The sequence below is a fragment of the Myotis myotis genome, unplaced genomic scaffold (genome assembly GCF_014108235.1).
Source record: "Myotis myotis isolate mMyoMyo1 unplaced genomic scaffold, mMyoMyo1.p scaffold_m19_p_4, whole genome shotgun sequence".
In the NCBI taxonomy this organism is placed as follows: domain Eukaryota; kingdom Metazoa; phylum Chordata; class Mammalia; order Chiroptera; family Vespertilionidae; genus Myotis; species Myotis myotis.
In genome coordinates, this window is record NW_023416346.1 from 28,516,182 (window position 1) to 28,530,099 (window position 13,918).

The 13,918-nt window shown below is 38.9% G+C and overlaps 1 protein-coding gene across 3 annotated transcripts in view; it reads right to left on the reverse strand.

Annotated features, from left to right (window-relative positions):
* The window catches only part of HPRT1 (hypoxanthine phosphoribosyltransferase 1), a 40,765-nt gene that overhangs the window by 20,585 nt on the left and 6,262 nt on the right, over positions 1-13,918 (reverse strand). For 2 of the 3 annotated variants that reach the window (XM_036305545.1, XM_036305544.1), the window contains exons 2-3: positions 2,696-2,802; positions 1,616-1,799 (exon numbers count right to left, since the gene is read on the reverse strand). In XM_036305545.1, the coding sequence (XP_036161438.1) occupies positions 1,616-1,799; positions 2,696-2,802 (291 nt within the window). Of the gene's footprint in view, positions 1-1,615; positions 1,800-2,378; positions 2,414-2,695; positions 2,803-13,918 lie in introns of those variants that run through there. The other variant, XM_036305546.1, reaches the window with a different exon arrangement.

A 13,918-nucleotide genomic window follows, 5' to 3' on the forward strand; every position in this document is an offset into this window, starting at 1 on the left:
ATGAAGGTTGAAAGCTAAATGTAGATAAGTGGTCTTATTCTTAATGAAATCAAACATTCACATGATCAAAGAAATTGTGGATGAAATTCATGTGTAAAGATCAAACTGAATCCTAGCCAGTTTGGCTCAGTGGATAGAGCATCAGCTCGAGGACTGAAAGGTTCCAGGTTTGATTCTGGTCAAGGGCATGTACCTTGGTTACAGGTTCCTCGGCCCTAGTCAGGGTGCGTGCAGGAGGCAACCAATCAATGTGTCTCTCTCACGTCAATGTTTTTCTCTGTCTCTCCCTTCCACTCTCTCTAAAAATCAATGGAAAAATATCCTCGGGTGAGGATCAACAACAACAACAACAACAAAAAGATCACACTGATTTTGGTTCATCCAGTGTCAATATTCTGAAGCATTTGAGATCATGTAACACTGCACAGTGACTGTGAATCAAAAGTGGTATTTCCAATGTGCCAACGTTCTCGCTCCATGTGTGCTTTTTAGGAAATAATTCTTTTTTTAATATATTTTATTGATTTCAGAGAGGAAGGGAGAGGGAGAAATAGAAACATCAATGATGGGGGAGAATTATTGATCAGCTGACTCCTACACACCCTACACTGGGGATCGATCCCACAACCTGGGCATGTGCCCTTGACCCGAATTGAACCTGGGACCCTTCAGTCCGCAGACCAACACTCTATCCACTGAGCCAAACTGGCTAGGGCTAGGAAATAATTCTAGGCCCACCTTATTTATCAGACTTAGCTCCAAATGCCTTTCGATTTCCCCGCAAACCAATCTAGCTCCAGAGAAAATATCTGCCAGCAGTAAATATAGTCAAAAGAGTATCACCCAAGTCCCAACAGCAATTCTTAAAAGATTTTTTAAAAACTCCAAAAAACAGCCTGGCCAGTGTGGCTCTGTGGTTGAGTATCAACCTATGAACCAAGAGATCACAGCTGATTCCGGGTCAGGGTACATGCCCTGGTTGCGGGCTTGGTTCCCAGTGCGGGGCCTGCAGGAGGCAGCCAATCAATGATTCTCTCTCATCATTGAGGTTTCTAACTCTCCCCCTCTCCCTTCTTCTCTGAAATAAATAAAAATATATTTTAAAAAATTAAAGTTAAAACTACAAAAAAAACCCAAAAATCAAAAAACCTTTAAAATAAGTATATAACCTCTAAGGTGACTAATTTGGGAAGAAAAAAAAAGACAATATTGCCCTAGCTGGTTTTGCTCAATGGACAGAGCATCAGCCTGTGGAACAAACGGTCCCAGGTTCGTTTCGTCAAGAGCAAGTACCTTGGTTGCAGGCTCCTCCCAGCCTGGGCCCTGGTCAGGGTATATGCAAGAGGCAACCAATCGATGTGTTTCTCTCACATTAATGTTTCTCTCTGTCTTTCCCTCTCTCCCTAAAAAAATCAATGGAAAAATATCCTCGGGTGAAGATTAACTAAAAAAAAAAAAGACAAAATTCACTTGGATATAGAGTACTATTGAATATATCTGAAAATCTCACTGTGAAAACTGAAATGAACATGTAAATATAGTTTGCAAAGCTTCAAAAACATACAGAAAACCTATAGTTGGTGTTTTATTTTTAATTTTTATTAAATATACTTACACAGTAGCTCTTCAGTCTGATAAAATCTACAGTCATAGGAATGGATCTATCACTATTTCTGTTCAGTGCTTTGATGTAATCCAGCAGGTCAGCAAAGAATTTATAGCCCCCCTTGAGCACACAGAGGGCTACAATGTGATGGCCTCCCATCTCCTTCATCACATCTCGAGCAAGCCGCTCGGTCCTACAGAAATAAAATTAGGAACTTAATAGAAAGTAATTTATATTATAATAGAAATACACTTAAACTTTATAACAAACATCCCTTAATCATTAACTTCCACAAAATACATCCTTTGCCCCCATGAAGTATATATCCTTATTTCATAAAGCAAAAATTTCAAAAACCCTCAAAAGCCAGGTTCACTATAACACTTAATAAAATTTTTAATGCAATTTAAAATAAGATACCATTTTCACTTACCAGATTGGCAAATTCTAATTAAATGAAATTTACCTGACAATATACAATATAAGGAGAAATTGTGAGGAAAACAGTATTTGCATATATCATTGGGAATATAAATTAACATAACTTTCTGAAGGATAATTTGGCAGTATCAAAACAGGCTGAGGAGAACTCTACTCTTATTTATAGCCTCTACAGTTAAAATTCACAGTACATATGTATCGATATTATAATTTAAAATAAAAAACAAAATAACCTGACACACAAGGCAAGTACTTAAATATCAAAGTTCCTCACTATAATTTATTTAAGGGGAAATTTCAAGCTAAATGTGCATAATAATCAAAATCTGACCTTGCTTTCATGTGATTCTGTCCCAGTCCATTACCCTGTTCAGGGTTGAGAAATCAAAGACTGTGACTAAAGTTCATTCTTCTAATCTCCTTTCAATGTTTACTTTATTTTACTCCCTACAGATTCCCAGTATACCATAATTTATGCTGGGTATTAGTAAACCCTCCCTGCCTTTTTTGTAAAGAGGCTTTTAAATTTTTTTAAATCTATTTTTTGACAAGCTGGTCCAGTTTATGGTCAAATATCAACTACTTAAAACAATTGCTGACACCTGAAATTAATATAAGACACAAACTTCAATTTAAGATCTTACTAACCTGTCCATAATTAGTCCATGAGGAATAAACACCTTTTCCAAATCCTCCACGTAATGATTAGGTATACAAAATAAATCTAGGTCATAACCTGGTTCATCATCACTAATCTGAAAAAGAAATATGGCTGTTTCGATGAGAGCATTACAAGATACAAACATTTAATTAGATTTAGATGTTAAAAACCTTAGCCTATCAGAGAAATTTAGGTATCAGATATCAAGAACTTTCAATAACTTTCTAGTATGATAATGAATTATACTTATATCAGAAATCAACCATATGTTTTATTTTTTTAATGTTTTTATTTTTATTGATTGCAGAGAGGAAGGGAGATGGAGAGAGAGATAGAAACATCAATGATGAGAAAGACCCATTGATCAGCTGCCTCCTGCACGTCCCCTACTGGGAGTCGAGCCCACAACCTGGGCATGTGCCCTTGACCCGAATCGAACCTGGGACCTTCAGTCCACAGGCCAACGCTCTATCCACTGAGCCAAACCAGCTACGGCTCAACCATATATTTTAAAGATGAATAGTTAAGATGACATGATATGAATAGTAAAATGACATGATATGAAATTTCCTTTAGTTCGTTAAAGAGAAAAAAACTTCAAATAGCTAAGAAAAATGTGGCAAATCTTGATAATACTTTAAACAGGAGTCATGAGTATATGGGGACTCATAATATTCTTTCCATTTTTTAATGTTTGAAAATTTAGTTTAAAAAAATATACTATAGTCTATCAAAATATTACTGAACAAAGAAAACATGCTATTTCCCACCCCAAATCCAAATACCCTTTTCTCATCTCACAATAGAAAAAAAAGTTATTTACTTATTTATTTATTTTTAATCCTCATCCAAGGATATTTTTCCATTGATTTTTAGAGAGAGGGAAAGACAGAGAGAAATATCAATGTGAGAGAAACACATCAATTGCTTGTCTCCTGCACTCGCCCCCACCAGGCCCTGAGCCCAGGAGGAGCCTGCAACCGAGGTACATGCCCTTGACCAGAATCGAACCCTGAATGGAACCCTGGTCCTTTCAGTCTGCAGGCCAACACTCTATCCACTGAGACAACTGGCTAGGAAAGGAAAAAAAAAATTAAGTGATCTCATTTGACTTAGGGTGGAGGGCACATGGTGCAATATACAGATCTTTTAACATATAAACCCACACCTGAAATCTGTATGTTCATGTTGACCAATGTCACCCCAATCAATTTAATAAATACAAATATTAAAATTAAGAAGTTAAGTGATTTCTTAAAAAAAACAAACTTCTGCCCTAACTGGTTTGGCTCAGTGGATAGAGCATTGGCCTTAGGACTGAAGGGTCCCAGGTTCAATTCTCAGAAGTTTAGGGCAGAAGTTTGTTTTTTTTTAAGAAATCACTTAACTTCTTAATTTTAATATTTGTATTTATTAAATTGATTGGGGTGACATTGGTCAACATGAACATACAGATTTCAGTAGGGGATGTGCAGGAGGCAGCTGATCCATGTTTCTCGCTCATCGATGTTTCTAACTTTCCCTCTCCCTTCCTCTCTGTAAAAAAATCAATAAAACATATAAAAAAAAACACCAAACTTCTAGAAGTCTGAAATTGTTATAATCCACTCATGAGGTGCCTTCATACTAGAAACTCCAAGATGGCTTGAGTAGGACCATATATTGGTTGTTTTGGTATGCCCAGCCTCTGGCATACAAAATATTTAATAACAACACTAATGATGTCATACCTGCAATGGTAAAATGTACAATGATTAATTTTATAAATATTATATATGCATCTATACGCAGAGAAAATATATAACAAAACCATGAAAACTATTATCTTGGGGAGGGGAGTTACAGAGATTTTATTTAGTTCCTTCCTTATATCATATATTCCAAATTTTCTTCGGTGAAAATATATATATATATATATATATATATATATATATATATATTGCTTTTTAAAAAATACAATAGTCTTTCTTATAAATCATTTTTGGCAATGTGTGTGTATATATACACACACATATATATAAAGTATAGGGAAAATTTAAAAGATATATTAAAATAAATTCTACAAACAAAAAACTAATACAAACTATAAAAGGAAGAGGAACAGGGAGGGAGAGATGGGGGAAGGAAGGATAGGTGGGTGGGTATGGAGGAATATATCAAACAATGGTCAAATATAACAAGTGGGAACTTGCCACTTTGTACACTTTAATATGGATTTATTTTTTTCACTTTCAAGTTCAATTTTTTATTATAGTTGATTTATATTTCTCATTCACCATTATACTTAATGCTTATTCAAAGAAATAAACCCGAATTATAATACTCTATCTCACATGATATTTATGACTAAATAACTTCCAAATCACATTCAAGAAGCTCATGATATGAGCTCTGGCAGTTTTCAAGAAATATTGGTCAGATCATAATTAAATCTTAATGTATCTATTAATACCTATTAAGCACCTCTTCTCCTTCAGTCAGCATCATATTAGGTAGGTGCTTATGGACAAGTAACTTGGCTTTCAGTAAATTAAAAAAAAATTATATTTAAGATGTAGATTATTCACAGAATTCAGAATTCTATTCTGAGAAATTTGAGGTTCATGTTTTCTCCCTTCCTCTCAAAAGTTCTGTTTTGAGTTCTCCAGATTCTGGTGGAATTGAAGGTACAGTGATGTCCAGCTGGTAGTACCTACACACCACTTCAGTCTGCACACATGGCCAGGAGGCTAGCTGCGATTGTAAACCGGCTCAGGCCCATGGGCATGTTCTGACAACAGCAAGTAGTGCACAGACACTGGCTCAGCAGCTGGTCTGAGGGCAGTTGGAAGTCAAAATTGATTTGTTTTTAAACAAACATGTATTATTTTCATAAGCAGAAAAAATTCCATTGGGGGGAGGAAGATTTTGCCAGATCCTCATAGAGGAAGTTCTAATATATCATGTTTATTTCAAAACATTCACTACACAAATAATGGAAATGGGACATTTCTGTCACCTACAGGAACATTTCAAGAGTACTTTGTAACAAGTACTACTTTGATAAATTTTAGAAACTGAAATTTAGTTCAAGTTTTCGGAAAAGAAGAAAGAACGTGCTAGATCCTATAGATGAAAGAATAAACATTCATTTCGGGTTCATCAGAATATATCTGCTACTACCTGACATGAATGAAAATGCACCATTTCATAGTGCTTTAAAATCAAGATCCAGACAGCCAGTTGGCCTGGAAGTCAAATCCCCGCCAGTATTACCTACAACAATCTAGGCTTAACTACAACAAGACTGTGCATAAAGACCACTAGGAGTTGCACCAAGAAAGCATAAAAAATGCGGAGACAAAGAAACAGGACGCAGATGTCAGAACTGGAAGATATAGAGCTCAAAACCACACTTTTAAGGTCTTTCAATAATTTTCTAAAAACTGCCGATAAATGTAGTGAGATCCTCAAAAAATCTAATGAGACCCTCGATGTTGTGATAAAGAACCAACTAGAAATTAAGCATACACTGACTGAAATAAAGAATATTATACAGACACCCAACAGCAGACCAGAGGAGCGCAAGAATCAAGTCAAAGAATTGAAATGTGAAGAAGCAAAAAACACCCAACCGGAAAAGTAAAATGAAAAAAGAATCCGAAAATACGAAGAGAGTGTAAGGAGCCTCTGGGACAGCTTCAAGCGTACCAACATCAGAATTATAGGGGTGCCAGAAGATGAGAGAGAGCAAGATATTGAAAACCTATTTGAAGAAATAATGACAGAAAACTTCCCCCACCTGGTGAAAGAAATAGACTTACAGGTCCAAGAAGCGCAGAGAACCCCAAACAAAAGGAATCCAAAGAGGACCACACCAAGACACATCATAATTAAAATGCCAAGAGCAAAAGACAAAGAGAGAATCTTAAAAGCAGCAAGAGAAAGAAACTCAGTTACCTACAAGTGAATACCCATATGACTGTCAGCTGATTTCTCAACAGAAACTTTGCAGGCCAGAAGGGAGTGGCAAGAAATATTCAAAGTGATGAATACCAAGAACCTACAACCAAGATTACTTTATCCAGCAAAGCTATCATTCAGAACGAAAGGTCAGATAAAGAGCTTCACAGATAAGGAAAAGCTAAAGGAGTTCATCACCACCAAACCAGTATTATATGAAATGCTGATAGGTATCCTTTAAGAAGAGGAAGAGGAAGAAAAAGGTAAAGATACAAATTATGAACAACAAATATGCATCTATCAACAAGTGAATCTAAGAATCAAGTGAATAAATAATCTCATGAACAGAATGAACTGGTGATTATAATAGAATCAGTGACATAGAAAGGGAATGGACTGACTATTCTTGGGGGGGGGAAAGGCGTGTGGGAGATGCGGGAAGAGACTGGACAAAAATCGTGCACCTATGGATGAGGACAGTGGGTGGGGAGTGAGGGCGGAGGATGGGGCGGGAACTGGGAGGAGAGGAGTTATGGGGGGAAAAAAGAGGAACAAATGTAATAACCTGAACAATAAAGATTTAATTAAAAAAATAAAATAAAATAAAATCAAGATCCAGAGTGCCAAAATGGCTTCCCTGAAGCTTACCCTTTGCTCCAAGTTACTCACTGCTTCTGACACAAGCATAAACCAGGACCCAACCAGAACCTGAAATATGCAACACTTGTAAAGACTACTGCTTCTGTGAAAATGGCTGTGTCTGACTACAGGTTTTGCAAATAGCCTAAGAACTTTCAGAGTCTCAGTTAATGTAAATTCTGCCCAGAGTTCATCCCAGCCATTAGTCTATTACAGACAGACCAGCAGGGATATACCCCAGAATAGGAATTCTATCTCTTTCAACATACCAAGTTAATTTCCAATTAAAAAATTTCTTATTTTCAATCAATATTAGATTTATGCAGGGTGACCCCCCAAATGTATATACACTTTAACAACTGATAGCTGCTAAATAAAAATGAAATGTATTTTAATAAACACTTGCCGGGGTCCAACCCCAGCAGGTCCAGGGGTCCCCAAAGGTGTGGACGGAGTCAGCGAAGAAGGACACGGAGACAGTGTTCAGTTGATCAGCAGCCTAGCCAGGATCTCCAGCCAAGTTCTGGTCTGGATCTCCAGAGAGGTTCTGCTTAGGATCTCCAGCCAGGTTCTGTGTCCATGTTCTCATGCTAGGTTCTCCAGCCAGGTTCTGTAGCCATGTTCCCTCACTAGGTTCTCCAGCCAGGTTCAGTCCAGGTTCTCCAGCCAGGTTCAGTCACCAGGTTCTAGTTAGGTTCTCTTGCCAATTTCTGTAGTCAGGTTCAGTCCAGGATCTTTTGCCATGTTCTCTCCAGCGAAGTTCTTCTGTCTCTAGAGAACGTTCTGTGTAGGTTCTGTGCCTAGGTTCTGTCTCTCCTCGTTCTGTCTTCTTACATCTGTATTTATACCAGTTGATTCCAATCCTATCAATCTCTATTTCAAAGGTTAGGGCGTTTCTTATCTCCATTCCAGGGAGTAAAGATTATGTAGCTTAAGCATGATTGTTCGTAGTTTAAGTGATTAATTACCCACCTGGCACTTAGTTAAGAGGTTTTATTCCCTCCCTAACTTCAGGGGAAAATCCCTACCTGGGGAAACAACCTTTCTCAGAGACCTTGGTTAAAACACATAGTGCCAAGAAGGTGAGCAAACATATTAAGAACAGTATGCCATATATGCCAGGTCCCTTGAAACAGCAAGCATGGACCGGCTCCCGGCAAACACTGCCTCTATAATTATTTAAAGTGTGTACAGTGGTGCCTTGACTTACGAGTGTCCCGACTAACGAGTTTTTTGAGATACCAGCTGTCTCTCGGCCAATTTTTTGCATTGAGTTGACAGAGTAATTTGAGTTAACCAGCTCCTTAACGAGCTCGGTCTCGGAACGAATTAAACTCGTAAATCAAGGCCCCACTGTATATACATTTTTGGGGACACCCTGTATATCACATTTACTGTCAAAGGGCTAATTTATTAGATCAAGCATAAAAAACATGTTAAGAGAAAGGAAATCAAGATGGCTGCATAGGTAAACACCGGAAATTGCTGCCTCGCACAACCACTTCAAAAATTACAACTAAAAGACAAAATGGACATCATCCAGAACCACAGGAAGGCTGGCTGAGTATAAATTCTACAACTAGAAGGAAAGAGAAAAGCACACTGAGACTCAGAGGAGGTGCGGAAGTAAAGTGCAGAGGTACGGAGACGCACGTGGGAAGGGCTGGCAACTGAGGACACAGTTGTCTTTTTCAATCTGGAGGGAGACACAAGCTCCCGACTGCTCTGAACTCCAGTTCTAGGTGAGTCTCTAGGGACCCAGACTCATATGGGGAGAAACTGGACTGTCTGGCATTGGGCAGAACTCAAGGGCGGCTTTCTCTCAGAGGTGCTTGCAGTGATTACTGCAGGACACTGAGATATGGGGCCTCTTAGGGTAGGGCTGAGGATCAGCCATAGCTGCTTGCTCCGCCCTGATGATTCCCTGAGACCCCGCCTCACCCAAGCTGTGCTCAGAGGCCTGGCCCTTTTCAATCTAAAGTTACCTAACAAACTGCAGCTGGGTCAGAGAGACCCAGAACATCCAAAAAAAGGCCCAAGGCCCCACAGAAGCTTGCATTGCTTCATAGCTGGGCCTCATCTGGGCACCTCCAAACCCCAAACAAAGAAGAGGAATCTGCAGATCTCTTCGTAGCTCCTCCTGGGTAGCCTCAGGCAGAGGCTAAATTAGCACCTCCTTAGAGATCCAAGAGCCAGTGTGCTCAGTGGTCAGAGTGGGACCATCCAGATTACAACTCCTCAGATCCATAAGGGACACACTCAGGGGGCAGACTCAGTGAACACCAAGCCCCACTGAAGCAAGTCTTGCCTTATAAGTGTGTCTCCAGCACAGAAGTTCTCCCACTGCAGACACAGCTGATTCTCACAGCCAATTGGCCTGGAGGTCAATTCCTCCCAGTGATACCTACAACAATCAAGGCTTAACTACAACAAGACTGTGCACAAAGCCCACAAAGGGGTGCACCAAGAGTGTCCACCTCAGGTAATTGGGGAGGCTGAGCCACTGGGCCCTATAGGACACCTAGCACAGAATGCCACTCTGTCAACACAGGGAAGCTGCCAAAATGTGGAGACAAAGAAACAGGTCACAAATGACAGAAATGGAGGAAAGCCAACTACTGGATATAGAGTTCAAAACCACACTTGTAAGGTTTTTCAAGAATTTTCTAGAAACAGCCAATAAATTTAGTGAGACCCTCAAGAAATCTAATGAGACCCTCAAGGTTATGAAAAAGAACCAACTACAAATTAAGCATACACTGACTGAAATAAAGAATATTATACAGAGTTCCAACAGCAGACTAGAGGATCGCAAGAATCAAGTCAAAGATTTGAAATACAAAGAAGCAAAAAACACCCAACTGGTAAAACAAAAAGAAAAAAGAATCCAAAAATATTAAGATAGTGTAAGGAGCCTCTGAGACAACTTCAAGCATACCAACATCCGAATTATGGGGGTGCCAGAAGAAGAGAGAGAGCAAGATATTGAAAACCTATTTGAAGAAATAATGACAGAAAACTTCCTCTACATGGTGAAAGAAATAGACTTACAAGTCCAGGAACCGCAGAGAACCCCAAATAAGAGGAATCCAAAGAGGACCACACCAAGACACATCATCATTAAAATGCCAAGAGCAAAAGACAAAGAGAGAATCTTAAAAGCAGCAAGAGAAAAACAGTTACCTACAAGGGAGTACCCATACGATTGTCAGCTGATTTCTCAACAGAAACTTTGCAGGCCAGAAGGGAGTGGCAAGAAATATTCAAAGTGATGAATACCAAGAACCTACAACCAAGATTACTTTACCCAGAAAAGCTATCATTCAAAATTGAAGGTCAGATACAGAGCTTCACAGATAAGAAAAAGCTAAAGGAGTTCATCACCACCAAACCAGGATTATATGAAATGCTGAAGGGTATCCTTTAAGAAGAGGAAGAAGAAGAAAAAGGTAAAGATAAAAATTATGAACAACAAATACATATCTATCAACAAGTGAATCTAAAAATCAAGTGAATAACCTAATGAACAGAATAAACTGATGAATATAATAGAATCAGGGGCATCAAAAGGGAGTGGACTGACTATTCTCAGGGGAAAAGAGGTGTGGGGGATATGGGAAGAGACTAGACAAAAATCGTACACCTATGGATGAGGACAGTGGTGGGGGGGTAAGGGCAGAGGGTGGGGTGGGAACCAGGTGGAGGGAAGATATGGGGGAAAAAAAGAGTAATAATCTGAACAATAAAGATTTAATTAAAAAATAATAATAAAATTAAATTTAAAAAATATTTTAAAAGTTAAATAAGGAGCAACTTATTTAAATGATGACAAAGCACCAATTTCACACTTAATGAAAAATCCAAGTCTTTTAAATTCATGCCCTAGCCGGTTTTGCTCAGTGGATAGAGCATAGGCCTGCAGACCAAAGGGTCCCAGGTTCAATTCTGGCCAGGGGCATGTACCTTGGTTGCAGGCTCCTCCCTGGACTGGGCCCTGGTAAGGGCTCTTACAGGAGGCAACAAATCGATGTGTTTCTCTCTGTCTTTCCCTCTGTCTTCCACTCTCCCTAAAAATCAATGGAAAAAATATCCTCAGGTAAGGATTAACAAAAAATAAATTCATAGTTAATGATCAAATATTAGAATACTAATTTTAAATGGTGAGGTCCTTACTCAGACCTGTATTATTACTAATACTCAAATACTTGAGTACCTACTATGTTTTACAGACTACAGAGAATTAGGTAAACATTAACATGGCTACCCTCAAAGAGCGTACAGTATAGTAAAAGACATGACATGTACATGAATAATCATAAGACAGAGTATTAAAATGCTAAGTATTGTGGGAGTTTAAGGGGGCACTCAAACTCACTCAGAAGTCTCACCTGCACCTAGACCAAAGAGAAGAAATAATGTAAGATACAATCCAATAAATAGGAACTTGTTTTAATCATCCCAAATACCAAAGCTTCAGATTAAATAGGCCCATAACCTCAATCTCTACAAGAGCTAGACATGTACTTGGTGCCCTTTAATCTTATAAGCTATTTGTCCCATCTGATATTGGTTAATATCTGATATTAATTAACCTTATCTAATATGGATTAGTTAACAATGCAGTGGCTGCTTTGATAGGAAGGGATTTCAATATACTCAATTATATTAACATGCATTTAGTATCCACCTTGATTAAGGCACTGTGCAATATTTGTAGAAGGATACAAAGATTATTAATTTGTAGTACTCAAAAAGTTTGCAATATAGTAGAAAAGGCATACATACATACATACATACATACATACATGGGACTAACTATACGGCACAATAAAGCTTATAAATTGTACCCAAATCTAATTTGACAAGCCCACAAACTTTTGATTGTCAAGGCAGTTATATGTACACTAGAGATAAAGCTGGAACCCAAGGTCACCCAACACCAGTGACTCCTTCCAAAAGAAATATCAAGCTCAAAGTTATTATATTCTGTTGCCTAGGTTGTAAATTGAGTAGACTGGCATATCTCTGACACTGAATTAGCACAGCCTTCTAAGTCACCTAGGTAACAATAGTATCCACTTTCTGTATGAATGTAAGTCATATCTGTTTTATTATTTGTGTCTTGGTGTTACATATCTAAGCATGTGGTTATTACTGATACCTTCTAAAAGAATAATATTAGTCTGCTTAGGATGCCATAACAAAATATCATAGACTGGGTGGCTTACACAATAGTAATTTATTTCTCACAGCTTTGGAAGCTGGGAAGTCCAAGATCAAGGTGCCAACAAAGTAGGTTTCATTCTGAAGCCTCCTTTCTTTTCTTTTTTTTAAATACATTTTTATTGATTTCAGAGAGGAAGGGAGAAGGAGAGATAGAAACATTAATGTTGAGAGAGAATTATTGATGGCTGCCTCCTGCATGCCCCCTACTGGGGATCAAGCCCACAACCAGGCATGCATACCCTTGACCGGAATTGAACCCAGGACCCTTCAGTTTGCAGGCCAGCACTCTATCCACTGAGCCAAACCAGCTAGGGCTGGAGCCTCTTTTCTTAATTGTAAGTAGCTACCTTTCACATTGGGGGCTACCTTCTCCTATAAATCCAGACTAGAGGATGGGGTTGGGGGAGGGAGCTCTCTTTTTTCTTAAATGGCAAGGGACCTTTCTTTGCCCTAGCTGGTTTGTCTCAGTGGATAGAGCATCAGACTGCAGACTGAAAGGTCCCAGGTTCGATTCCAGTCAAGGTCACATGCCTGGGTTGTAGGCTCGATCCCCAGGAGGGGGCGTGCAGGAGGCAGCCGATCAATCTCTCTTCCTCTCTGAAATCAATAAAAATAAAAAAAAAATAGCCCTAACTGGTTTGGCTCAGTAGATAGACCATCGGCCTGCGGACTCAAGGGTCCCAGGTTCGATTCTGGTCAAGGGCATGTACCTTGGTTGCAGGCACATCCCCAGTAGGGGGTGTGCAGGAGGCAGCTGATCCATGTTTCTCTCTCGTCGATGTTTCTAACTTTCTATCCCTCTCCCTTTCTCTCTGTAAAAAATCAATAAAATATATTTAAAAAAATAATAATAAAATAAAATAAATAAAAAGACAAGGGACCCAACATCATGACCTTTTCTAATCCCAATTTTCTACCAAAGGCCCATCTCCAAATACCATCATGTTGGGGATGTTAGGGCTTCAAGACATATGGGGGGGAGGGAGTGGGAACAAACATTTATTCCATAACAAAAACTTAACATTGCCGAAACCGGTTTGGCTCGGTGGATAGAGCGTCGGCCTGCAGACTGAAAGGTCCTAGGTTCGATTCCGGTCAAGGGCATGTGCCTGGGTTGCGGGCACATCCCCAGTAGGAGATGTGCAGGAGGCGGCTGATTGATGTTTCTCATCGATGTTTCTAACTCTCTATCTCTCTCCCTTCCTCTCTGTAAAAAATCAATAAAATATATTTAAAAAAAAAAAACAAAAAAAAAACTTAACATAAAATGGCTAGTGATCACAACGAAGGTTCTGGATGGCTCTGGGGAGGACCCAACCCTAAAATATTTGGGGAGAGCTCTCTGGAAGTACCACAAGTGGTGACAAATGAAAATGCAGTTTCTTTCCAGATCCACCTTTCCC